At 40.5% G+C, this 27,566-nt stretch overlaps 2 protein-coding genes across 2 annotated transcripts; both read left to right on the top strand.

Moving 5' to 3' along the window:
- TMEM242 (transmembrane protein 242) lies at positions 1-27,566 on the top strand. The gene is made up of 4 exons (XM_019749274.2): positions 1-698; positions 1,299-1,399; positions 7,809-7,946; positions 27,023-27,566. The coding sequence occupies exons 1-4, from the start codon at positions 611-613 to the stop codon at positions 27,119-27,121; spliced, it is 426 nt and encodes a 141-aa protein (XP_019604833.1). The 5' UTR covers positions 1-610; the 3' UTR covers positions 27,122-27,566.
- LDHAL6B (lactate dehydrogenase A like 6B) lies at positions 7,825-22,154 on the top strand. Its single transcript, XM_074333748.1, has 2 exons — positions 7,825-7,946; positions 19,225-22,154. The coding sequence occupies exon 2, from the start codon at positions 20,662-20,664 to the stop codon at positions 21,805-21,807; it is 1,146 nt and encodes a 381-aa protein (XP_074189849.1). The 5' UTR covers positions 7,825-7,946; positions 19,225-20,661; the 3' UTR covers positions 21,808-22,154.

Here is a 27,566-nt window from a genome sequence, read left to right as displayed (position 1 = left end):
GGAGCCGTCCCCTCCCGCCACAGGCCGATGGAGCAAACCCTAGGGCAGGAGGCGCATCACCGAGAGCTGGTCGGCCGACTCCTCCAGGGACAGAACCTGTCACTTACACCTAAAGTGAAAACTGTTATGAAATGTCTCAGAAGATGACAAAGACTGAGTCCTGTTTTTTAGAATCGCGAGGTGTAGCGCTGGCCAAAGCCTTGTACGTGGTGTAAGGCTGATCAGGACACTGAGCTCCAGGGTCTCAAATCCGGCAGGGACCCGTCCCTGGCGCAATCTGTGACCCCTCACTGCCTCCTAGAGTCCGGGCTGATCACTGTTTCAAGTGGACACCGCATTAAAGTGCAGCCATCGTCACCGTGGAGCTGGCAAACGCTCCTCCCGGGGAGACGGCCTTGGCGGAGGCCGCGCTGGGGACACTGGGTGCAGCGACCACATCTTCCACGTCCCGCGGCGGGGAAGCGGAGAGGGTTTAGGGACAGCGGCCGATCCCCGGACGGGTATTCAGGTCGTACAGGCGGAGTTGAGAGCGGAACCTTTCTGCTCCGCCTCGCTCTCGCTTTCACCCGGGCCCCGTTGGCGCCGGACGCGGTAGTGGAGGCTTCTAAACATGGAGGCCGCGGGCGCTGGGCCTGGGGGACGGGCCTCCGGGCTGGAGGCTGCGGGAGCCACCGACGACCGGCTTTTCGTGGTTAAAGGTGTGTTGTGCTGAGCTGCGGGTGTCGGGCGAGCTCACCCCCGGGCTCTGCCTGCGCTGGAGCAGACATTCCCACTATACCCCGCCCTGGGAGACCTTGGCTTGGATTTGCCTCCGAGTTTAGCACGTGGGGCCCGGCGGCCCGGGTGGGTAAGTGGTCGTGGGAGGTGGAGTCTCCCGTGGGCTCGCGGCTGGTCCGGAGAGCTGCTCTGTGTGCTGCATTCCCCCCCTCCCGTCTGCACTTTCTCTCCTGCCTCCCTTTTCTAATCTCCACTATCTCGTTTTTCCTCCCCGGGAGAAACTTCACGCTGCGGTCCCGGTGCAGGAACCCTGCGCCCATTCTCCGCACTTGAGAATGATACCCTAGAATGACCTCAGGAACCAGAGGTCGTGAGGGCACGCGGGTTTCCAGCCCCTGTCGTTTACCTTTGACAAGAGCTGCTTAGCCTCGTTTCTCGAATTGCAAAAGTGATTTTGAATGTAATTTAAGTAGTACCTGAAACTTGCTAGTGTACGTCTTTTTAACTTAAGGTGTTTTTTTTTTCTTCTTCTTTAATCTCTCTCCCCACCCTCCATGCCTTCCCCCCAAAACTCTTGACAGGTGGAATTTTCCTTGGTACTGTTGCTGCAGCGGGAATGCTAGCTGGATTTGTTACAACATTATCACTGGCTAAAAAGAAAAGCCCTGAATGGTTCAATAAGGTTTGTGACACCGAAATCCATTCATAGCATTGTTATTGTTTACAAATAAATGACAGCTGTGTTGCATAGGAAAAATAAAAATGTTGATGTCCTTTCATATTGCTTTTAGAAGTAAACCTGTATACAGAAGTGCACAAATTAATCAACGGTCTTTATTTTCATTTGGAAAGAAGTAATTATGTGCTTTCTTAAATTTTAGCAGAACAAGACTTTGAAAAGCTCATCTAGTACACTTCCTATTCACAGCATGACTTTAGATGTAAGTCTAGGTAATTCACTGCCCGTTGTAAGAGGCCCTAATATTTTATGTACCACTAAGAAAGAAAAAGTGTTTCCAGTTAAACTTTTGGCACAATACTGATTTCAAGAGGTATTTCTAACTCAGAGATGTTAAAATGTTGAAATAAAGTGCATCTCAGTATCAGTTTAAAACATATATCAGCTTCTTGAACCCAGAGACCATACATGCTTAATGCTTGTGCATTGCTGCAACACCCCTCTCTAAAAAAGTTCCTGGCACATAGTAGGTGCTCAGTAAGTTTTGACTCAATGATTACTTAACACAGAAAATCCTTACTCCATGAGCAAGATTGAGCAGTCATTGTCATGGTCTCATGTAGGTCATTTCCCAAGTTGATGAGAAATTTTCTTCATATTTGCTTGTAGTTACTTGTTCTTAAGTATTATACTATCTCTGCCCTTCCCACCCCATATGGTTTATCCATTACTTTATTGTAGGTGTAAGAGACATAAAAGTGAACAAAAGATATCTGCCCCTCTGGAAGCTAGCCTCCGTGCAAGAGAGAGAGGTTAAATACTCACACAGATAACTATGTGATTACAATTTGATGTTTGCTTTAGAAGAACAGTGTTATGTGAAAAATCATAAGCCAGTTGAATTCCCTTTCCACTTACATGCAATACCTTTAATAACCTCATAATCATACTTAAGCCTTACGGATACTGTAATGTGAAGAGACCACATTAAAAGTGCATTTGGACCCGCCTCTGAATATCAGGGCTTATATGGAACTTCCCAGGTCACTCCTATGAACCTCATGGTCATCTCCTCCTATATTATAGGATATATTCAGAGCAGAATATAGCTTGTGGAAGAAATCAATAAAACCTGACAAATACTGGGGCTTTAATAGTGGACTTTGGGTGGATTGCTAAGCTTAAGTGTCCATATTAACCTTCAGGTTAGATCTTTTTGAGAATCTGATGAAAGCTAGGAATTCTCAGGAAAAAAAAAGCACATACAGGTATTCACAATTTTGCATTCTATTTTGTGGTTCTAAGATTTGATTATCACACATGCCCTTTATGGTCTAACACAGTGGTTTTCAAACTGGTCCACAGAACTTTGGGGATCCTTGAGACCCTTTTTGGGGTCTGTAAAGTCAAAACTTTTCATAATAATACTAAGACATTTGCACTGATGGTACAGAAGCAATGGGGGGGGGGTAAAACTGCCAATGCCTTGGTGTAATCTAGGCAGTGACCCCAAAGTGTACTAGGAGTCATTGTGTTCTTCATTACCATCCATCTGTCATTTTTTAAGAATAGCCATCATTGCATCAGATGTCCTCGTTGAAGTATAAAATTACTAATTTCATTAAATTTTGACCTTTGAACATACCTCTTTAATATTCTGTGTGAAGAAATGGGAAGTACACATTAAAGTACTTCTGCTTTATACCAAAGTAAGATTTATTTTTCGAGGAAAAGCAATTGTGTGATTGAGTTGCACGCTGAACTAGCTGCTTTTTTTCATGGCATATCATTTTTACTTGAAAGAACAACTGACAAACTGTAGTTATTCTGAAGTGGGTATTTGGCAGACACTTGCTTAAAAATTAACAAAATTAGCCTGTCTCTTCAAGCAAGGAGTTCATATATTTTGCCAATGATAAACTTTGAGCTTTCAAGTAAAAATTAGATCTTAGAAAACTTGTATCTGCCATTGTCAGCTTGACAGCTGCTCAATACTTAAAGGCTTTTCTGATGAGATTGGGGGTGATGTTAATGATGTGATTTTTAAAAATATTTAATAAATGGTGTCAACATTTGAAAGAGCTGTATGACTTGGTAAATCAGTATTTTCTGAATGATTATGATTCATGGATACACTAATGGATTTCAAGGTTACAAAGTGCAAAATAATTCATTGATAGGACATCTGGTTTCGTTTTGCAGCTAACCTTAAGAAGCTATTTGTTGAATTTTGGTGTAGTATCAGAGAATGAAGGCTATTAAAATACTCGCCCTTTTTCGAACCATGTATCTGTGAGAGGCTAGATTTTATTCCTACACTGCAACCAAAACACATACTGCAACAGATTGAATACAGAATCTTGTATGAAAATCCAACTGCCTTTTATTAAGCCAGGCATTTAAAGGATTAACAAAAATGTAAAAGATTGCCTCTCTTTGCACTAAATTTTGTTGTTTTATAAGACAATTATTTTTATAAAAATATATTTATGTTAATCTATAATGAGTTTATTATGTTTAAATGAATAAAGTTCAAGAACTTCTTAGTTTTATTTTTAATACATTATATATTGATAAATATAATTGATATAATCAGAAATCTTTGGGGTCCAAGTATAAATGGATCCTGAGACTACAAAGTTTGGGAACCACTGTTCAGGATGGTTAAATATGTAAAGTTTTGCCTCCCCTCTGGGAAAACATTTAAATTAGAGCCTTACCACTGATCCAGACCCTTGAGAGTTAAATTGATTTGTAGAGGAGCTCAGAGGTTCTGGAGCAGTTATTGGGTTTGTCCTGAGGAAGCACCAGTTTAAAACTACTACCACTCAGGCAGTGTACTGCGGGCATTTTTCTCTAATATCTAACATTTGAGTGCTTACCACGTGCTAGCTGCTGTTCTTAGGGTTAGGATTCACTTTTTAGTTTTCTTCAGAGCCCTGTGAGGTACTATACAGAGGTTGCCAAAAAAATGTATACACATTTTAAGAAAGGAAAAAACTATTAAAATTGTAATACCCATTATATACTGATAACAAAAGATGAATGCAAGATGAATACATTTGACTCCTGCAGTTACAAGAGGTGCTCAGAGTGGTTCCCATCAGCATCCAGGCACTTCTGGTTACGGCGAACAACTGCTTGAACAACAGTGACCAAAGTGTCCACTTGTCTACATTTTTTTGGCACCCCCGGTATTGTACTGTTGTCCCCATTAAACTGAGGCACAGAAAGATTAAGAAACTTGCTCACCATGACGCTCTGTCCATCTTTGATTACGTCTGGTGACTAAATAATGCTTTTCTTTTTTTTAGCATGTTTGTTATTTGAATAGATTTTTGTCCACTAGCCTGAGAATCTAGATTTTAACCATAATACAAATTCAAATCGCAACCCAAAAGACTTTAAAATGGTCAACTGTCAGTTGGGGACCGCCTACACTGTTATTATTTTAGTATGATAATCCTTCCTTTAATGTGTTAATTTGCATTCTCTTAACTAAATCTCATGCTAGGAAACTGGGAGTTGAAGGAGAGCAATAGTAAGTACTGAATGAACATTCATTTTTCTTCCTCCTCCTTTGAATAAACAGAAAGAGGTGCAAACTAAGGTGGCCAAAAAATTCCACTCTTGAGTTTCTTTGGTTAATTAAAATAGATCAAGGTTTTTGAAAAAACTGCTACATATGTCACATTTGTATAACAGCAGTGTCATAAAATGATTGTGGGACTAATTGAGGCACTATGAGTGAAAATAATGCACATATTATATGGCTATTTGGTTAAAACAATTAAAGCAAATATGAAATAATATATACATACACCAATAATTTACTTATCTAAATTAACATGGTGCCCCTACTTTTATAGCATGGCAAAGTTCTTCAAATAACTGAGTTATTTCAAAACCCATATATGTGATGAGTAGATAAAAAGGGCAAGTCGTCATCTTTCTGCTATTGCTACAACTTCTGAGAAATTATAAAAATAAATCTTTTTTAAAAATGTATATGTTATAAAAGCACAGCCAGTATTTCTGTGATGTAAAGAATATATCAAAATGTGGTATCAGATAAGAATGCTCTGTAGAGGAAACAACTAGATTGAACATTATTTTAAAATATCAGTTTGATACGCATTAAACTGAAGAAAACTAAAAAGTGAACCTTGTTCTTAGGTATGCAGTTGGCTTTCTGCCAAACCGAACAGTTTGCTCTTGATCTTTCCTGCACCTGTGAATAATAGATTGATTCTTGTCACCTGCTAGAAGATAATGGGCACTCATGTCTTTAGGCATCAGATGTATTGTAAAGACAGTTTCAATTAGAAAATAATTTTTCAGTTTTATCTTGGGGATATTAAATACCATAACTACAATATGATTTGTTAAAGTCAACTTCATATGCACACGCCTTCGTTTTAATTTAAATTTAAAAAATAATGTGGCAGTGAGGGAAAATGCAGCTTTCATTATCTGTTTGTGACTAGCATGTGTGTTTATATCTAAAGATTTTTTAAACAACATGTTTCTTTGGCAAGTCAGTCTTTCCCTGCAGCTAGTCAGCCAATGTTCATTTTGAAACCTCTGAGTAGGATTTATGGAGGTCATGTGACATACAAACCAGAGGAAAAAGCTTGTGACTAGATTTTTAAAAACCTAATAATAAGGACAGATCAATTTTTAATATAATTTCCACTAAAATTCATTTTTGGAAGTATGTACATAATGAGTAATAATAATGTATTTCATCTCAATCAATTTCTGAGGGTGATACACAAATATAGCATGTATACTATTTTTACAAAGGATGTAAAAGTTTGAGAAAATTAAGATTTTATTAGGAATATTGCTATGCCATTAAGAGTTATTTTTATACATAGTTATCTTTTTCACTTGATTTAGTAAAACAAATGTGGGTTTATGTATACTTTTAAAAATATATGTGTATATATATAATACATACATAATTTCTGTCCTTCCCAGGAAAAGAAGGAATTTTTAATTTAAGTTTCTAAAATAAAATGTAGGCCAAAGCACTTATTTGGTTTAATAATATTTGGTTAGTCATACTACTATTCCGGATGAAACTTTAGGCCAATTAGAACTTCGTGCATTTATGGGAGCTCTGTGGTACCTAGGGAACAACTCTGAAATTACAGCAACAGGAGGAAATTAATTAGATCAGAGAGTATATTGTTTTTGTCATAGAAAATGGCTAAAGAAAAATTTCTTGAAAATTTGGTTGGGTCTAAGGAATATTTACAAAAAGTATAAGTCAGCAAATACTGAGTGTCTACTAGGTCTAGGCATGTGCTAGGCACGGAATACAGATAAACGGAATTTCTGTGTGTTATCAGTAACATTCACAATCACAAAACATGTGTGTAAAGAAACTATTAAGAAATGTGTTGAGCGCTGTCAAAAAAGTATTCTAAAAAAAGAAAAGGACTGAGATGGAAATGCCAGGTGGAAGACAGGATGTTATCAGCTTGCTGTCTCTTACCAGATTAGCTAGTTCGTTTGATGTCATTCTAATGAAAATACCAATGTATGGGCATTTTCTCCAGTTGTTTGGGGGTTGGAGAAATCTTGACAGAATGTTCTAGGGTTTTTCTGGAAGAATTAGTAGGCAAAAAGAGCAAAGAAAATTTTGAGAAAAGTAATGAGTATGATATACTTTCTGGTATTAAGAGTTTTTGTGATTCTATAATTAAATCTGTGGTTGTGGCATAAAAAATAGATAATAAATTAGTGGTACAAAAATAGCTTAAAAATAAACCTCTCTCTATGTAATTTTCTCAAATAAGCTGGGAGGAGGAGGATGATGGATGGAGTGCTGCTGGGGCAGTTGCTAAGCTACTTGGGAAGTAAACTCCCTTTAGTTCATCAGCTCCCATCAAAACCAAAATAAGTACCAGATGATCTAAAGAGTTACGGGTAAAAAGAGAGAATTTTAAAACAAAATACAGCTAAAGAAAAAAGGAGAAATGACTGTAACTTTAGCATAGGGGAAATTTTAATAAGCTTAAAAAGCATTAGAATGCACTTGGACCAAAAACAAAAGGAATTAAAAGTAAACCAAACTAGGGAAATAGGATAGTATATATGATCGGTATAAGGGTTAATGAACATTAATATATAAATAGAATATACAAATAAGAAAACTTCCAATGGGCAATTAACATAAATATACAATTCAAAATACAAGCATTTGATTCATGATAACTTGGGAAAATGTTCATTCTCACTAACGAATATAACTTATAAATAGTTTTTTATAAACTTCCAAAGTTTCTCTTGGGGTATTTTAGTGTGTGTTTTGTTTTTTTTCACATTCATTTCAAACACTCCCTAAATATTTATTCATTGTGAACTGATGCTTTGTATCCCAACCTTTCTGTCTTCATTGCAGGGCAGTGTGGCTACCGCTGCGCTCCCGGAGAGTGGGTCTTCCCTTGCCTTGCGAGCCCTGGGATGGGGCTCCCTGTATGCGTGGTGTGGGGTTGGTGTGATCAGCTTTGCCGTCTGGAAAGCTTTAGGCGTTCACAGTGTAAGTAACTACAGTCCTGGAATTGGTATCTGGAGTGTTCGTTCTTCTTTCTGCGATCTAAATCTTTCTGATTTTCAAAATGGAGTATAATTTGTTCTCTGTCTTGGGAAGTAATGACAGAGAATGTGACTCAATTCTTACTAACAACTAGGCAACTTCTCATTACTAGTAAATCATATAAATAAATATTTGAAGATGGTGAAACTTCAAATATAAGTTAGTGACCAGTTCATAGCAATGTTCATGCTATATAAATTGGCACTAGCTACTTGTTCAGTCAAATTATTTAATTTGGAGCAACTTTCTATGATGTTTGACATCCATATATATCAATATCCTAAAATAGTTAAAGCATTTTAAAATTGTTATTTAAATTCTTAATGTGTTTACTAGAGAAAATCCAAAAAGCGTGTGTGTGTGTGTGTGTGTGTGTGTGTGTGTGTGTGTGTGTGATTTATTTCCCAAGCTAAAGAGCTGTACATTCAGAATGATTGGCTTCTTTCTAAATAAACTACTGGTAGGAAGTTCTGTGGGCCAGGCTCTTTGTGACAGGTAAGAATTGATGGTGGCTTGGAATAGGTGGCGGCCGTGGAGTTGATGGAAAGAGGTTCTGGATATATTTCAGAGGTAGAGTCAACAAGCATTTGTTACCAATTGGATGCCAAAGGTGAGAGAAAAGGTGAAGTTAAGGATGTTGCCAAGGCTTTGGGCCTGAGCAGCTGGAAAATGGATGGAGACCAGTGTGACAGGAGCAGGCGTGGGGTTTATTGTCAGAAGCTCAATCTGGGACTTGCCAGTTTGAGATATCAGTTAGATAGCCAAGTGGAGAGTCAAATAAGCAGTTAGCTATAGAAGGTTGGAATTCTGGGGAGAGGTGCAAGGTAAAGAAATAAATTTGAGACTCATCAGCGTACAGATAGTATTTAAAGCTAGGAGACCAGGTGAGCCCACTAAGGCAGTGAATGTAGAGAGAAAAGAGAACAGGCTCGAGGAAGGAGCTCTTGGGCACTCGTAAGGTTTAGAAGTTGGGGAGTGGGGAGAAAGCAAAGGAGATTTCCCTGCCGAAGAAGTAGGGAAAGCCAGGAGAATGGTAACTTGAATGCCAGGTGAAGAAAACATTTCAAGGAGGTGTATGCTGGGGCCAAGTCACATGAGATTGTTCATGAGTTAGCAATGTGGCGTCCATGATGTGTAAAGCGTGAGGGGAGGCGATCCAAGAGAATGGAGGAGAGAGATTGGAGGCAGTATGTATAAACATGCCTTGAGTTTTGCTGAAAGGAAAAGAAATGTGGTCATAGCTAGATGGGGGACTTGGGGTCGAGAGAGACAGACAGATATTAAGTAGGGAGAATTGACAGCAAGTGTGCGTGCTGAGGGGAGTGATTCAGTAGAGGGCAGGAAGAGGAGGATTGCTGGAGCCATGGGTGTTGCTACTATTACTGACAGGATTGAGGTTTTCGCATTTGGCTTAATCATAACTAAACATAGGCATTGTACTTTTCACTCAAAATTTGCTGATAGACAAACAAATATTGCTTTTCTCTTAGTCTGACTAACCTTTATTTTTAAAGAAACTGCTTGCAAATTTTCATAGACCAACAAACTTAGGTTATTTAAGTTAAATTGTATGCATGAGACCTTGGGCTCTATGGGCTAGACTGTGCTAGTTTAGTTTCTAGAGTGTGAACTTTGTTGTGTGGGACTGATAAGAGGACTGTTGTCTAAATAAAATATTTAGAGGAGAAAAATTCTTTGCTGATTGGCCCTATTGAATATTAGGATAACTTGGGACCCTTTTAGATTGTATCTTCCTGTCTTTGACTAAGAAGAGAGACTGCAGATACACTCTCCCTACGGTGTGTCAGTTTGAGCTCCTCCTCTGAGAATTCTCACAGAAAAACGGACCACTGATACTTTGTCAAGGGCACATGTTTTAAAAGCAGCAGTGTTTATTGATTTGATCATTCAGAAGACGTTTGCGGGGCTCCCCTGTGCTAGGCACTGTGCTAAGGCAGGGCTCTCTAGTCGACTTACTATAGAAAGCTTAGGTTTCAAGACTTTCTAAGCAAATTCTTGCTACATGACCCTGCTCTGAGGCTTGTGGAGAGCAATAATGGTATATTTCAGCCCTACATTTAGAGAGTGCCTGCATTTGAGAGTTTCGATGGTAACTGAGGTTGCCCTGAATCCAGTGATGAATTTTTATCACTATATACTGCCTGTTACTAGGCAATGTCATTTTTCAATGACTAAGGAAACAGTCTTAGTCAGAAAATGTTGAACAGAGATGGTCCAAGTCTGTACACTCAATAAATAATTGAGATGATCATTCCAGATAAATGCAGGTAAATCAAAATCAATTCCAGTGTCAAATAATTGTTGGATAGCTGCCTTCAATTACACTAAATCTTCAATATAAACGCAGTTCAAAAAAAGAAGGGTGCCATCTAATGGCTGACCGAGAACAGCTCACATTCCCTGTTCTAATTCACAGCTACATCTGCTGGCCTGAAAGAGAACATGTAGAAAATGCTTAAATCAAAGCTCTTCAGATTTTTAGAAATATTTTAGATTTATTTTTTGTTTATTCATAATTGTAGTATTTCATTTCACGTAGAATATGTATAACACATCAAATATAAATATAAATTTGTATTTTACACAATGGTGTATCATTTAATCAGAGGTTCCAGAAAAGGAGAGATAGGAACCAATCCTGTCAGCTGATTGAAGCAGATAAGTGGGCCCAGAATTTAAGAGAGGACCCTCCCCACCTCTGTGTAGCAGTCAGTTCAGGTTCAGGCTTTGCCTCACCTGCTCCACCCCCGACCAGCCTTGGGCCGGCAAACATGGCCTGATCGCTTAGTATGGGTTCATCAATTACTTTAAATTATGGTATTTTATTATCTGATTATGACTGAGGCAACATTAATTTTATCACAGTAACTTAAATGAAAAGAATGAACAGTTACCATGGGTTTATGGTCCTGGGAGACTGACACCTTCGGGCCAGATGAGTGCACACCATGCACTGGGAGTAGATCGTTTTATCAGGGCAGACATTTGAAGTTTAGAGAATAGTTGAGGTAAATGCTCTTCAGTCAGTAAATAGGACCTTTTGTGATACCAACTGGTAATTCCCCAGTTATCAAAAGAAAACCATGCCTCCTACAGTTATTTATTATACGTTACTCAAGAGCAATGGCCTGTTCACTTTGTTTACCTTTTATTATTTATAGTAGGTATTGATACTTGAAAGGATTTCTGAAGAAGTTGAGTGTATTTATGGTTAGACTATCTTACCTTTTTTTCCCCCCCTAGAAGGAAAAACATTCGGTGTATAACTAATCCTGATTTAATATGACGGAAGCTGTATAGCTTCTTATGTCTGTGGACCCATGTTCTGTTTTTTTGAAGTGAGGTTGTATTCTCAAAGTACTGGTTAGAATTGCACATTGCCAATGTTTATTGTGGTTTGTCTATAATATGTTCATGATACTTGGTGTAGTTAGAATTTACAGATCATTTCGAGTTGTTGCCCTCCTAGAAGCTAACCTCAATAGTAATAAAACCATGAATGAAAACATTCTTAGTTATTGTGAAATACTTTAGGGCGGGCTGGTGGCTCAGTGGTTGGAGCACTGTGGTCCTAATGCCAAAGGCTGCCGGTCCGATTCCCACATGGGCCAGGGAGTTGCACCCTACAACTAGACTGAGAAATAATGGCTTAAAAACCAGGCAGGGGCAAAAAACAAAAAAAGAAGAAGAAAGAAAGTACTTTAAATTGTCCAGAGATGTGTATTTAAAAATTAACTTATAAATGAAGGGAGTTTTTTGCTTTTTTGCTTTGTTTACCCTTTTACCATGGGGATAAGAGGTATTTGTCTCTATTTCCATATATTGGTATTTATTTTTAAAGAAAAATATATTTTGGACCTATCTTTTTTTTTACCAGAGATGGCTTTGGTTATTATTTTTTTTTTTTTGTAAAAATATGTCTTCATTGTGTTTTAGAAAAAAGAATCAATGTAGGAAAGTGCAAAAAAGGAAACAGATCTCACTGAGTTATAATCACCCATTACAGTGAAATATCCTCAGACCTTCTTCTACAGGCATTTCACATAATCGCATATAAATGCTGTTTTACTAGGCTATTCTGGCACCTTTTTTCACTGGATAGTCATAGGAACATTTGCACTGTAGAGTATATAAATCTCCATCACTTTTAATGGCCACATGGTACTCTATTGTGTTTTATAATTTATTTAATCATTCTCCTGCCAACAGTGTTTAGATTGTAATTTTTCACTGTTACACACCAGAGTGTACCTTCACAGGCGTACATCTTTTTGTACTTGTCTTGGTCAAGAAATTTGTCCTAAGGACAGAAGATGTTATTGTTGAATCAGAGGGCATGTTAAAAATGTTTTTGATATTTGTGCTAAGTGGCCCTCCAGGAAAGTTGATGTAATTTAGAAGATGTCAACAGTGCATACAAGTTTCCTGGCACCCTTGCCATTAGTGGCTTGTATTACTCTGAAATGGTTGCCAATCTGATAGGTGGAAAATAATCTCTTTCTTCCTTTACTGCATGTCTCTGAAGGCCCTGCTGCTGTAAAGGCTTTTACGGAAATTGTGATTGCAGTCGTGCCTACTCTCCAGCGCCAGTGTTGCCTCCTCGTCTGCTGACTGGCTGCTGCTTTCTGAAAAGCTTAGGCCTCTTTTTCTTTAAAAAAATAAAAGTAAAACAGATGAATAAAACATATATTAAATATTTCTCTTAAAATTGTCATTTAACTTTCCTATTCTAAGAAATATCCTATGAGAGAAGTGATATTGTACCTTTCCTCTAACATAATATTGGATGCATGCTAATAAAATTTATTTTTTCTAGCACTTTTTTGTAGCTGCTGCCAGGCTTACTTTTTATGTTAATATTTAGCTCACTTCTTCATTACCTTCTGACCAATTTGAGGGCTTTTGCTAATCAGTCAAATCTCTTTCTTTTGACTTTGCTAATTTCAGTTTTTTCCAACATTCTGATGTATCTCATATTAAATACATTTATTCCTACATTGTCTTAGTCATTTCAAATGAAGCAGCATTGTAGAATGAATGCTAGTACCCCATACGTAAAATAATCTACAGAGACGCTTAAAAGTTTTTAACTTCTAAGATATCGAAGAAGGAAATAGACTTTATGTTATATACTTCTCATTGATTAAGTTCAAAGATTAAAAATAAATGTGAGTCTCCTAGCAAATTGTTTAATGGTAGCCACTTCTGAGTGGCCTGCAGAAGTCTGAAAAGCGGTGGAAACGTCTCCCTTCTGCTGCTCCCGCCCCCCGATCTAATCTCAGTCATCTCAGTGCTTCCAGAGGCCTCTGCAGGCTTCTGCCCCAGGAAGCAGGCTTCAGTTTCTTGTACTGATGACTGCGTCAGCAGACCCAGTCTTGCTTCCTCTTCCCAACAGTACTTACTGGAAGGCCCAGAACACAGAGTCATCAGGGTCCTGCAGAGATAGTTCCATCTGTCAAGCTCTCGGGCCTCAAAAACCTTAAGCATTGAAGAATATTTTCCTGGAACCATTTTCAAATTAATTGCAAGTGGCGCTGTGCATCAGTAACATTCAGGTCTGAGGTGACAAGAATATCTCTGTGACCCTTAACTTCCCATGAAGCTCTAATGGGCCTGGCATCGGTGGTGAGAGGCACTCACGTGCGTGGGGGAGCAGTTTGGTGACAGAGGGCCCTCGTCACAGGGACTGGCTCGGTTTAAAAGGGGAGATAATGACCAATGCACTTTTTCCCTAAGCTGGGGGGCGGGAAGTCAGCTGTTTTGGCACATTGCCAAGATAGCTCTTTTAAAAACCCACCAGTTTCTTTTTTATAAGTAAAATAGGGCCCCAGGCATTTTATAAAGTGAGAATGTGCAAGAATTGCTAAGAAAGATAAGCTCTGCTATAAAAGGCTTCTTATTGGAGGCCTGACACAGATCAGATTAATCACCCCAAGAATGTTCCCAGACTTATTCCACTGGAGGAGAGGTATCCTTGATTTCACTTGGGTTTTCTTGTTCTTTGCTCTTTCTTTCACGGAGCCTAGAAAATTGGACTCACATGAGCAGATCTCTCCGTAAAGCATTGTGGTGTGAAGACCTGATAGCGTATGCTTTCCCCTGATGCTTTGTTTGAAAAGGTACCTACTATTGGTTAGTCACTTAGGAATATCTAAAACTATGAAAAAAATGTGTATGTTGATATATTTATTATCACAACTGATCTCTTCTCCCTGCCCCCACCTTGCCTCTCTGCAATTCTTTCTCCGCGCCACTGCAGGAGTGCACCCGGCTTTACCTTCCCCAGGCTTCCACCTGCGTCTGTACCACTCACTGCCTTGCTTCATGTCCTCATGGGTAAAACGGCCGTGCTGCTACCTAAGGGCCCCCATCCTCCCCCCCCCACCACCATTTATGGGCATTCAGTGTCACCCCTGGGATCTACCGGAGCACCTTGTTCTAATTATCTTGAACCTTCGCTGACCGTCAGTTTTTCCCTCTGCCACAGTGTGTGGAGCCATGCTCTAGTTTCTGCTGCCTCTGAAAATTCTCTCAATATTTCTCATCCTTCTCCAGTTACCAGCCCGTTTGTCTGCTTCCTTTCACAGAACAGATTTCCTGAAAGAGTTGCCCATGGTTCCTGTCTCACTTCCTCCCCTTTCTCTCCTCAGTCCAGCTTCTTTCCCAGCACCCCCTGAAACTGTTGCTGGCAGAGTCACCAGTGCCCTCCTTGTGACCAGATCCAGGTCTTGTCTTTATCCTCTGCCACTTGACCTCTCACAACGCTTGACACAACTGAGCATTCTTCCCTCAATGAACTCTTGGCTTCTGAGATACCTTCTACCTCACTGGCCATTTTGCCTGTCTCCTTTGCTGGCTCCTCTCCTGGGAGACCTCTAAACGTCAGTGTCCAGTGGCTTCCTACTTAGACTCTTCTGTTCTCCGTCCCTTGGTGTGCTCATTTCAATGCCATGGTTCCTGGCATTTAAAACAGTCTACAATCTGATGATGTCCACATACATACATAGCTCCAGCCTGACCTTCAGATTTGCCTCACAAGTGCATGTTGTCCGTCTTCACGTTTATCTCACAGGCCTGGCCGTGCTCCGTGTCCTAACTGGAACGCGTGGTTTCCTTACCTCCTCCCCAACTTGTTCCTCCTTTAGTCTTACCCACTCCCATCCCCCAGTTGCTTAAGTGAAAAACCCAGCAGACAATCATCTTAGAGTCTCGTTTCCCTTCACTGCCTCCATCTGATCCATGAGCAAGCCCGCTTGTTAGCCTTGCTACTAAACAAGCCTGGCTCCGTTCGTCCTTCCACCTCTGTTCATCTTTTGCCTCGTGTATTGAAATAGTTTCCTGTCTAGGAAAGTGGCCTCTCCTTTACTTCCTCCAGAATTTTTTCTCCACAGAGCAGCCAGAAATATTTTTTAAATGTAGGTCAGATCATGTCACTCCTTTATTGAAAACTGTTCGGTGGCTCCTGTTGAAGTCACTCAGGATACAGCCCCACCTACCTCACAAACGTCATCTTGAACCACCACATTCACCCCTCCTACTGCCCTTCTGTTCCTTCATCCGGCCAGACTTCATCCTGCTTAGAGACTTCTGGCTTTGCCCAGGAAACTCCATCCCCAGGTCTTGGCACAGCTGGCTGTGTTGCCATCCTGGGTTTCAACCCGAATTTATTTCACCTCCTCAGAGAAGCTTCCCCAGACGATCTGGTCTAAAATAAAGTGGCCTCTTCACTCCCACCACTCAGTTCCTCTCTGACATTATCTTATTTTCTTCATGGCACTTATTGCTAAATGAGATTATATTGACCATTTTCTTGGTTTATCTTGTCTGTCCAAAAATAATGTAAATTCTGAGAGTGGAGACCTCATTTATCTTGTTCATTGTTGTGTCCTCAGCACCATATCTGTGCCTAGCACAGAGTGGGTATTAGTGAACATCTGTTGAATGAAATCTGATCACACTGCTTCTGTCACTTCAGTGGCTCCCTCTTCCCTTGACAATAAAGTCCAAGTTCCTTGAAATGACTTATGAGTCCCTCTGTGATCTGGCCCCTGCTTACTCACTAGCTCAGTGCTTCTCAACCAGGGGCAATGTCTGGAGACTTTTTTGGTTGTCATAACTGGGGGTGCTTCCGGCATCTAATGGATAGAGGCCAGGGATGTCACTAAACATCCTGCAATGCACGGGACAGGTCCACAAAGAAGGGTCCAGAATGTCGGTGCTTCGGCTGAGAGCTGAGCTCTGTCTCTCACATAAGCTTCATCACGCTCAGTTCTAGCCAAGCTGAAAGGCCATGTGCTTCCTAGCCTCTGAGCCTTGGACTTGATCCCCAAATACCCCTTCCTCGTCCCATCATCCCCGCTGCTGACTCTGTTCTTTGCCTAGGCAGAGTTTGGAGACAAGTTCAGTTTTAACCTTTATATCATGGAGTTAGTCTGTTTGGGCGGTTTTGAGTTTATAAGGTAACTTACATTTTTACCTCAAATTGAAAGTAACTTCTATACACAAAGATGTTCTTTGTCAGTTTGTTGTTTTTTGTTTTTGAACAATAAAGCTGTTGTTACTAATCCACTGGCAGAAAATAAATGGAGTAGATTAATAAAACACCTGTGCAGTTAGTCTATGGCCATAAAGTTCAAGTTTCCCAATTTTTAGATACAATTTGGGATGTTTACACACATACTAATGACTTTTAATTTGTTTTTCGTGTTTTGTGCCACATTTAAATACTTCCTTTCCCCTGTTTTGAGTAATACAAGCAGCTTATTTACACTGCACCAAAATTATGTCTAAGATGATGCCTTTAAAGAACAAACGTGAGATTTGGGTAATTTATTAGAGCTTGCCAATTCATGCCATAATGTCTGAATACCATCAATAGTAGGTTGACCCCAGTGTTGATTTTTGAATTGACAGTCTACCTTTATTCTATTCAGGGGACAAAGCTTTGTGGCCCTGCTTTTGTCCTTCCTCAGCGTTCCCAGTATTGCTGACACAGGATAATACTTTCAGGTGCTGGGATCTGTAAAGAACCCCACACAAGGATTACATAGTTATATAGATTTAGTATCTGTGAGCAATATAATTATAGCCCACTAATTTGCTTTAAAACTACAATTTGCATTTTATAACTTTTAAATCACAAAGAAGACTTTTAAAATAATTGTTTATATAATACCCTACTTATATGCTGGTGAGTTTATAGCCAATTTTAGATCAGCTTATTAATTAACATGCTTTCACTGTTTTTTTGTGTGTGTTCTTTTTTTCAAATCGAGGGCTTTGTGCATAAACATTTTTAAAGCTTTCCAAGAAAAAAACATTTTAAATAACTTTAAAAGATAGAAATATTCTCTCTGCCATTGCATTTACTGTGTTTAAAGCACTACGGATTTTTTTCTTTTTTTTCTATGTTCTAACTTGGTAAAGGTAGGTGTTGGCTTTGAGAATAGTTAAGAAATTGTTAGCTTACCCATAGCTTTATCTGAAATTTATGCATCAACCTTGCTAAGAAACCCCAAACAGACACCTACACATTACCCCTTTATTTAGTGCCTTTCCATTTCTCTCACCTTTTAGCGCTTTAGCCTTATTTTACTCACTTCTATAGTTATTTACTTATTATTTTCTACCACAAACATTCACTGAATCCCTGTTTATGGACCAAGCTCTGTTCTAGAGGACAGGGATATGCTGGTAAATAAAACATGATCCCTTTTGGAGTGACAAATTCCTAAGTAATTATCAAATTACAGAGTACTTTGGTGGTATAGGTTTTTTAAAATGTCAATTCTGCTTGGAGCATTGTAGAAGATTTAGGAGAAGATGGAATACAGATGGTCCCGACTGGATTGACTTAATGATTTTTCAACTTTCTGATGGTGCCAAAGTGATTATGCATTCAGTGTAGGAAGTGTACTTCAAATTTTGAATTTTGATCTTTTCTCGGGCTAGAAATAGGTGGTACAATACTCTCTTGTGACGCTGGGCAGCGGCAGCGAGATGATTTTGTCCAACTGTAGGCTGATGTAAGAGTTCTGAGCATGTTTTAGGTACGCCAGGCGAAGCTGTAATGTTCAGTAGGTTAGGTGTATTAAATGCATTTTTGACTTATGTTTTCAACATACAGTGGGTTTATCGTGATGTAACCCCATCATAAGTCCAGGAGCATCTGTATTTGAACTGGACTCCTCGATAGAAAAAGGTTAGTGTTGCTGGGTGTGAGAGTCCAGGTGGAAGGAGGAGGATGACTTAATTATAACCATTCTTGGTCCAGAGACTTGCTGGTCATCTTCGTTTCCTGCTTCATCCCTCCTAAGTGGGTAACCAAAAGTATCATGGCATAATCCTGCCATCGGCTATAATGTTGTACTGCATTTTGAGTAGATAATATGAGTTAGGTTTTCCATTCAAAAGAAATAATGGGCCACCTAAGATAGAAAATCATTAGGGTAGGGAGATATCTAGTTATAGTTGGCTTCCAGTGTCTTCAAGTAGACCTAGATCTGCTGTGGAGGTCATGTACATCTCTTCATCTTTCTTAGTTTCTTTTTCCTTCTTATCCCAAGACATAAAAAACTGCTTTGTAAGAGGTATTTTTATTTTGGAGAGTGGTGTGTTTTTTCCCCCCCTCAAAATTGATTTAGTTGTGGTTAAGGGGAAAAACTGAAGCGGCAGCTCTCATAGAAATTGTATTTCTGAAGAGGTTCAAACTCTAGAAAGAAAATTACTATAGAAAGAAGCTATCTAGCTAAGAGTCTTTATGCCCTTGAATTTCATCGCAAGAATACTTACCTTGGAAAATGACTTGACTGGTCAAAGGAATCATTATAGGAAGGTGGGAACAGGCATCAGATTAAAATATTTCTAGTTATAACAGAAATAAAAGAAACAATAGCTATCAAAAGTTGGTCTTTTAAAAGGATCCTTCTAAAATGTTAGCCACCATTAAGTAAAGATGATCATTTTTTAAATTCCCATTTTTAATTTGGCAAATGGTTAACATAGTGTGGAGAGAACTCATATGTGATGCTCTTACCATTTCTTGTGTCACAGAGCTTGTGACTATACCATCTAAACAGTGTGTGTGATCATTGCTCATGTGCCAGCAAGTCACACTAAGATAGGCTCAGTGTGGCTAATTGCCACAGTTTTCCCACCCCTCCCCAACTTCTGTGCTTATTGTTCCTCTCTTCCATTTCAGTGGCAGGAAGAATGAGGATAGCTTTTCAAGCCCTGAATAGGAAATATTCATTTTGTCAAGATTCAGTATTCTAAAACTAAAATCTTTTTTTGCTGACCACGGGGGAGTTTGCTGCATGACCAAGAGCCCCATTAGGAGAGCGCATTGCTCTCTTAGAAGAGAGCTGCGAGCAATCCTTACCTGGTGAGAATTCTGTTTATAAGTGGGGAGAAAGTACCATTAATTTTATTTGGACTTTTATAGTTTATTGGGTTTATTAGAGTATATATTTCATCGGATGGAAAGTTTCGTATGTCCTTAGAAACTTGAAAGGAAATTTGTAAGAATAACCAGAAAAACACATTGGAAGGCAAGATGTACTGATGCGTTGTTTACTAGCTAATACAGTTGACCCTTGAACAACACAGTTTGAACTGTGTGGGTCAATTGGAAAAAGTCTGTAAGTGGGCACGTGCAGTTCAAGTTCAAGCCCGTGTTGTTTAAGGGTCAACCATATTTTATTTCACTGCTTTAATCAGTTGTCTTTGTGCAGGAGTTAAAATTTGCCACTTTAAGGACATTTAAGATGTATTTTCATTGTAAAGAAGGCTACATCATCAACAACTTTCTACTTGAGAAATATTTTGTAATCAGGACTCTCAATCATAAGCTTTCCTCTGGTGTGAGAAAAAGTTCACAGCTTCTCCTCGGGATTTTTAGTTTTGGACGAGTTCATAGTCGGCCCCTTAGCCTTGTTGTCAAGCTCCTGTGACTTCCCCAGAGTGTGGGTCAGGTTCGTGAGTGGCGTAAAGGCAACAGAACGCTTTCCAAATAGAAGGTTCTCAAACTGGATACAACGGAGAGCAGGATCCCCACTTCTGCACGTGCAAGGAAACGGTGCACAAGGCCGCGGAGAGACAGTGTGCAGGCAACTTTACCCTTCCTGGCAGGGTTGCAGTTCAGAAAATTGAACCTTTTTTCATCTGTACTTAATGAAAGCGTTTTTTAACTTGGCGTGCATGCTAAAAATACAGTAATCCCAGGGATCTGGGTTGGTCTATTACACACATTAAATATTGAAGAGAATTCATGTTTTGTAACACTTGAACTCCAGAGTTCATTTGCTAGAGAAGCCCTTTCACCGCCTCCGCGGGAGCAGAGCAGACGGGACAGGGACTTCCCGGAGGCCCTTGCGAGGCCACGCGCGCTGCGCCCGTATTGCGCAGCCGCAGTAGGAGGCTGAGGGCGCGTCCAACGGCCCACGGCCCACCACAGCTGTGCGCAGCCGCAGTAGGAGGCTGAGGGCGCGTCCAACGGCCCACGGCCCACCACAGCTGTGCGCAGCCGCAGTAGCAAGCTGAGGCGGTGGCCAGCGGTCACTCGCTCCCGGCCTTCGAGCCAGAAAGCCTGCCTGCAGCTTTCCCCTGTTCTCTTCCTCCGCCTCTTGGGTGAGTGGCCATGAGCTGGGCTGTGGGAGTCCTGTGGGCCAGCCGGAGAGTAGGCGCTGCCAGAGCGAATGCCCTGTGTCTGGGGATGACACCGCTTCCCCGCCAGCCCGCCTGCATCCCGCACAGGGGCGCTTGGCCCGTTATCCCCGTGTCCAAGATGGCGACTGTCAAGCATGCGCTTATAAAGCACTTAGCTTCAGAGGAGGCCATTCATCGCAGTAAGGTCTCCATTATAGGAGCTGGGTCGGTTGGCATGGCCTGTGCTGTCAGCATCCTACTTAAAGGCTTGAGTGATGAACTTGCCTTGGTGGATGTTGCTGAAGACAAACTGAAGGGCGAGACGATGGATCTTCAACATGGCAGTCCTTTCGTGAAAATGCCAAATATTGTTTCTAGCAAGGATTTCCGTGTCACTGCAAACTCCAACCTCGTGATTATCACAGCAGGTGCACGCCAGGAAAGGGGAGAAACGCGCCTTAATTTAGTCCAGCGAAATGTGGCCATCTTTAAATGCATGATTTCTAGTATTATCCAGTACAGTCCTCACTGCAAGCTGATTGTTGTTTCCAATCCAGTGGATATCTTAACGTACGTAACCTGGAAGATAAGTAAATTTCCCCAAAGCCGTGTTATTGGAAGTGGTTGTAATCTGGACACTGCCCGTTTTCGTTTCTTGATTGGGCAAAGGCTTGGTGTCCACTCTGAAAGCTGCCATGGGTGGGTCCTTGGAGAGCATGGAGACTCAAGTGTTCCTGTGTGGAGTGGAGTGAATATCGCTGGCGTCCCGCTGAAGGATGTGAACTCACATATAGGAACTGACAAAGATCCTGAGCAGTGGAAAAATGTCCACAAAGATGTGATTGCCAGCGCCTATGAGATTATTAAAATGAAAGGTTATACTTCTTGGGCCATTGGCCTATCCGTAGCTGATTTAACGGAAAGTATTTTGAAGAATCTTAGGAGAGTGCATCCAGTTTCCACCATAATTAAGGGTCTCTATGGAATAAATGAAGAAGTGTCCCTCAGTGTTCCCTGTATCCTGGGAGAGAATGGTGTTACAGACCTTATAAAGGTAAAGCTGACCCCTGAAGAAGAGGCTCGTCTGAAGAAGAGTGCAGAAACACTTTGGGAGATTCAAAAGGACCTCAAGTTTTAAAGTTGTTAAAGCTACCATTCCGAAGTTATTGAAGAAGAGATAGTAGTTAATGGGGTTATAGATGTCAAATTTTTTAATAAACTTAGATTCCTAAAAGTTGGAAATAGGAAAGGGGATAGAGTGACTCCCGTTTGTTTAGCCCCCCAGCTCTTCTATATCATATCCAGAGGTTTTTAACAATCCTAAGTGACTTCATCAAAGAAGGTGTTCTCATACCATTGAGGTACCAGTTCTTGCCTTGAATATATAAGTGTAGTTGCCATTTGGTTCAAAGGAATGTAGGGTGTAGGTGTTTGTTGTGTTAACAGAAATTCTGATTCTTTTCATTAAATACATGTTAATTCTTTCGTTCTGGATGGTTTATGTACTATTTCATTTATATACAATTTTTAAAAAGTATATTTCTCTACAATGTAAAAATAAATGTACACACAGAAGTACAGAGCCATCGGCTACTTTCATTCTCCTGTGACAACTTATCAGCAGGGCCTTTAAAAAAAATCATGAAAGGGTAGCTGCAGTAGGTCCTGTGTATACGTGTGCGCGCATGTGTGCACGCACCTTCATACAGTGAAGCAGGATCATTAGGTTAAAATACAAAAATTACAGTGATCAGGTTGGTAGCTGTTATGAAGTCTTTAATTCAGTAAAATACAAAGCTTTTACTGACAGAGGTGGTACAGTTACTGTCATTTATTTGGCAGAGAAAAACATCCCCAAATTTTGCAGTTACTGAAAATAAAGCCTGACTGAAATCATTTTAGAAGTGCCTCTGAGAACCTGACCTGTTAGCACTTTAAATCAAGAAGCATGTTATAAATTGTTCTTTCTGGGCTGAGTCTTACCAGCAGAGAGGGCCCTGGCCCTAACACGTTCCGGGGTCGTCACTGCTGCGCAGTTTACCTTACTTACATTAACAGAAAGCTTTGGCTTTTGAATTGTGCCCTGTTGTTAAAATTGGCCATTTTAATGAGTACTTCAGGGATTGTATTTCTCAGAAAGTTACACATTTCACTTTTATTCCTAAATCAATTGACTTTACTACAGATTCTAGACTTCATGCATGTGATAGATACAGTGAGGGTTTAGGAGAAAGTGAAGATGCTTGTCTGACCTTTACCTAAATGATAGTACTAATAACCTAGAAAATAAGTTGAGATTATTGTATTCACATTAGCTTTCCTAATGCAATTGAATGTTAATGGTATGTTCACACGTACCTCAGGATCCACGTGGCTATCAACAGGCCTAATCAGAAGTGAAAGATACCAGCAGCTGCTGTCTAAACTAAGCCAGTCCTGCTTAATTTAACCAAGTAGACACAGGACAGTGATCTGCCCCCCAAAATGACCCTTTACCATGCTGTTCACAGTTCCTACACTATTTCATTGAAAACATCTAGGAACGTTCTGATTCCCCAGGAAGCGGTGTCATATAATGGGACTAACTAATGTGCTGAGTGCCCTGAAAGTGGGAAGGATGGTGGGTCATTTGTTCCAGAGCTTTCTAAGCTCTTCTGCACAGAGTTCCTCTTCTCCTTTGTCCAGCCTTTGAATTTTTATTCAACCATGTTTCAGCCAAATTTAATGTCCCATTGAAGGGCATCAGAGCATGCCTTATGTCTATTTTGTAATTCTTCACCATTAATTTCCATCAGAATAGGTTGGGTTATGCTGGAGTAGAAAACAATCTCCAAATGTGTGGCTTAAGATAACAAAAGTTTATTTCTGTCTTACGTAAAATCGTGAAAATGGGTTTACACGACCCTAGGGAAGCTGTCCCCCACAAGTTGGCTCCGTACCTCAGCTTGCTTTGCTCTCAAGGCACCGCCATGGCAACACGGGTTTCCATGATTACTGTGGAAAGGGAAGAGACGCCTGCAGAAGCAAACACCTACACTTAGATGCTTCACCCAGGAAGTGACACATTTCTTCTACTCACGCATTAGCCAGTCACATGGTTACCTAACTTCAAAAGGGTGGGAAAATATAACCCGCCCTATATCCACAAGTGGATGAGCACTGGCTTTTGGTGAGCATTGGTAAGAATCTGCCATACCATTCGAAATAAAATGGTCACCATTGCCAGAGGTGTATGTTTTCACAGTTCATTTTTAGTGAAAGCTGATAGTAGAGGTTATGGAGGTACCATGTCTTTCCAGGTCCCAGAATCAGAGTGACTATGTGGAAAGAGCCCTGGACATTAGGCAGCTGTACTGATTATAAACCGTGTCACCCTGGATGCGTTAACCTCTCTCTCACGTCTGGTTTCTCATATGGGAAGTGCTGGTCCTCACTGCTGCCACATAGAACTGTGACGACTAAGTAATAGCCTAATGCTTGGTACAGTGCCTGGCATGTGGGTAGTCCCACATGGCAGACATTATTCCTGTTCGGCTAACATTTATAACCTTTTTCTGTTTTATGAAGAAGCTGAATTCCTAGGTTCTTCAAAATTATTGGCGCTGCAATTATTCACATGTGCAAAGGCTCTCGTATTATTTGGTCCTAAGGCTTTCAGCATTCTGACCCCAGCACTGTGGCCGGCAGTCCCCCAAATGAGGGCATTGAAACTAAATGAGCTAGTCAATGGCAAAGACACTTCAAAACTTGGAGTTTTTAATTCCAATAACTGCTTATTTATTAGAATCAATGATGTAAGGATTTATGAAATTAATTAAATTGGGGACATACCCTGAAGCTTTTCAGTAATCTTTCAGCACACCGTATATTATAACAAAAGTTTTCATACTGTTTTTCCCTGCCAAGACATGCATGATAAATATGTATATCCTGTGTTTCACCCCTGACGTACTGGCTATATGGCCCTTCAAGAAGCTATTGAAATGCGAATGAGAGTGACACTATCAGAAATATAATCTTGAATCTGGTCTAATATCTAAAAAGTCAATTGTATCTAGTCTTCAGAATGTCCATATTAGTGACAAAATACTTGTAATACTTTTCTGAATTGTCATGACACTCCATTAGACAACTGCTGCCTTAGACAGTGGTACTTTCTGATAATATTACAGCCCAGCACTTTCAGACACAAACACTGGGACGTGAGGATGCCGTCCTTGGAGCAGCGGGCTCCAGGCCTAGGGAGACCCATTCGGTCGTCTTTGTGGAGCGCAGACCCTGGAGTTGAGTTGTGCAGTGCACAGTGGCCCTACGTAGAAGGGCAGCCCTGGGATCCATAGGCACAGAACAGTTCTCCCTGGTCGGAGGGAAGAGGGATGAGGAAGATACAGGGAAGAGCTCCCAGAGTTGGGGAAAGGCTTCAGAGTAAAACCGAGTTGTTGGATGGAGATTCTCGTTCCCAGCATGCCCCATCCTCACCAAACTTTTGGGCTACAGGGTAGAGGGTGGCTCTATGGTAATAGCTGTGATTGTCATTGTGGAATTCAGTCCATTTATAACCAAGTTTGCTTAAATGTACTCAATCCCTGAGTCTGTCTTCAAGCACACTTTTAAGCAAGGGAATGGTCTGTTGGCCTGTGATAAGAGTCTCACTGATAAGACCAACACCTTCTCTGAACTGCATATTAGAAATTAATATGGGTGAAAAAAACTGAAGGTTTTCATTTATTATGCATGTAATATAAATGATAAAAGCTTTAAAACCTTCTATGGAGTCTCATTGTTTAAAGCAGCTCGAGGCCCTGTTTATAACTTAAGTGTAGACTCTGGGTTTCCATTTCCACCGCTGCAAAATCAAACAAGAGGGCTAAGTGGTGTTCTTTGTCCCACTTGCCTCCCTTCCTTTACCTCGCTCTGAAGCCTATCTATTCCTAGTTGGCTATTTTTGAGATATGATTCCTTCTAGTGGTTCAGTTACTCACGTAGGACCCTGGGAACACATGAATAATACAGTACTTTGGAAATGAGAGGGTAGAAAAAAGGCAACAGTAAGAAATGGGAACAGAACCATGCTGAAGTGGAGCAGCCACGCTTCACTCCTACCCCGGCCTCCTCTGAGTTCCCCGACTTCACCCTTCTCAGCACCCGACCATGTTCCATATCATAGAGGTGGAATGATAAGTGATTCTGTTCATTTCCTGGCTCTCCGGCACTCCATTTGGAAACTCTGTCAGTAGGCTCAGTTGTAACATGTTCCACCAGAAAAGTGAAGCTAAGAGCCAGGCAGCACATTGCAAGCCCTAGCCAGGGAGACATCTGTGTTTTGTTTTTGTTTTTGTTTTTAATTTTTAAAATTAGTTTCAGGTGTACAAAGCAACATACTAGTTAGACATTTAAACCCCTCATAAAGTGATAACCCACCCCCCCAAACTACTACCCCTCTGACATCTTCTATAGCTGCTACAATACCATCAACTACCTTCCCCATGTTGTACTCCACATCCCGTGACTATATATACCTGTATATTTAGTTATAGTTGACATTCAGTATTATTCTACTTCAGCTTCAGGTGTATAGCACATTGGACACAGTCTATGAAGTGATCCCCCTGATAAGTCCAGTGCCCATCTGGCACCTTACATGATCTTGACAGCATTGTTAATTATAGTGTAAAAGCTGTCCACCTCTCTAAGCTAGCGTTCCCCTCCCAGAGGACGGCTTGCCTCTCCATGAGCCAGATGCTTCAGGCTGATCCTGTGTATTAAGGTTTTCCATCCCTCTGCTCCAACTCTTGGATTCCAAATCTCCTGGTAAAATCTCTATCTAGATTTTTCAACACTGTCTAGCACATAAAAACATTCTATTTCATCGGCCATTCATTGATTTGTTCTTTTATTAACCCCCTACTGTGTGTCTTCTCATCACTCCTTTCCTCTGGCTCTAAAATCTAACTCTTGAATGGCCTGCATATATTCATGTATTCAGGTAGACAGAAATCTTGATCTCAGCTGCGTCTTTGTATGTGAAAGCCAACAATACACAGTGTGCTTCTGGTAGGGGATAAATATCATGGAGGGTTGACAGTTCAGTCTGTTGCTTTCCAGTGCAAAGGGGAGTTTTATGTTGTTTAAGGCCCAATAGATTTATATGTGGAAGAAGAAAAGAGGTGTATCTCATTTTCTTTCAAGGTATCTGGGATACAGTTTCTTACCTTTTATTGGTTTTCCTTTGCTCTGTACCCACAAGCAATGAAGTATCATCAGTCAGCAACAGTGTCTGTCTCTAATCGTTTGGCTGTTTCCCCCTTCTTTTAACATTTGATGGTGGATTTTTTTTTCTCTCTATCTTTTAGATGAAAGACTTTCGAAGTAAAATGCAATCAATATTTCCAGCAATTCCCAAGAAGTCTGAACCTGCTGTTGAGTGGGAGGAAGCATTGAAATCCAAATGAGATGAGCATGGTGGATGAATTCCAAAAGGATTGTTCCAGAAAGGGTGGCTTTGGAGACGCCAGACAGCAAAGGGACGTATTGATTTCTCCTCAGGAAGATGTGCAGATTGTTCTCTGAGCCCACAGGATGGATGACAGTGTCTGCACTGGAAGCCAGTAGTATTTCTATGTGCTTTACTTTAAAATGCATGTAGGCACGTGTGTGCGTGCGTGCTGTCTTCGGGGAAGGGTCAAGTTTTCCCAAAGTTAGGAAGACTATTTCAAAATAATTGTAAGGATAACTTCTCTATGTGGAGGAGATCCCAGGGAAATACTTCTGTTTATGATTAAAACCAAGTTTTATACCTGAAAAAATGTATAATAACTTACGATGGGAAATCTTTATACACAGACTGCTAACAGCAGCAGTACCTCAGTATGTCTAAGTAAATGAATTTCAGAAGCT

The sequence above is a fragment of the Rhinolophus sinicus genome, linkage group LG05, assembly GCF_036562045.2.
Source record: "Rhinolophus sinicus isolate RSC01 linkage group LG05, ASM3656204v1, whole genome shotgun sequence".
Lineage (NCBI taxonomy): Eukaryota > Metazoa > Chordata > Mammalia > Chiroptera > Rhinolophidae > Rhinolophus > Rhinolophus sinicus.
This window is presented reverse-complemented; position numbering and strand designations above follow the sequence as displayed.

Coding starts and splice junctions, on each gene's coding strand:
- TMEM242 (XM_019749274.2), top strand. CDS start 611: ATGGAGGCCGCGGGCGCTGGGCCTGGGGGACGGGCCTCCGGGCTGGAG. Junction 1,400..7,808: donor GCCCTGAATGGTTCAATAAG/GTTTGTGACACC, acceptor TCTTCATTGCAG/GGCAGTGTGGCTACCGCTGC. Junction 7,947..27,022: donor AAGCTTTAGGCGTTCACAGT/GTAAGTAACTAC, acceptor TCTATCTTTTAG/ATGAAAGACTTTCGAAGTAA.
- LDHAL6B (XM_074333748.1), top strand. CDS start 20,662: ATGAGCTGGGCTGTGGGAGTCCTGTGGGCCAGCCGGAGAGTAGGCGCT.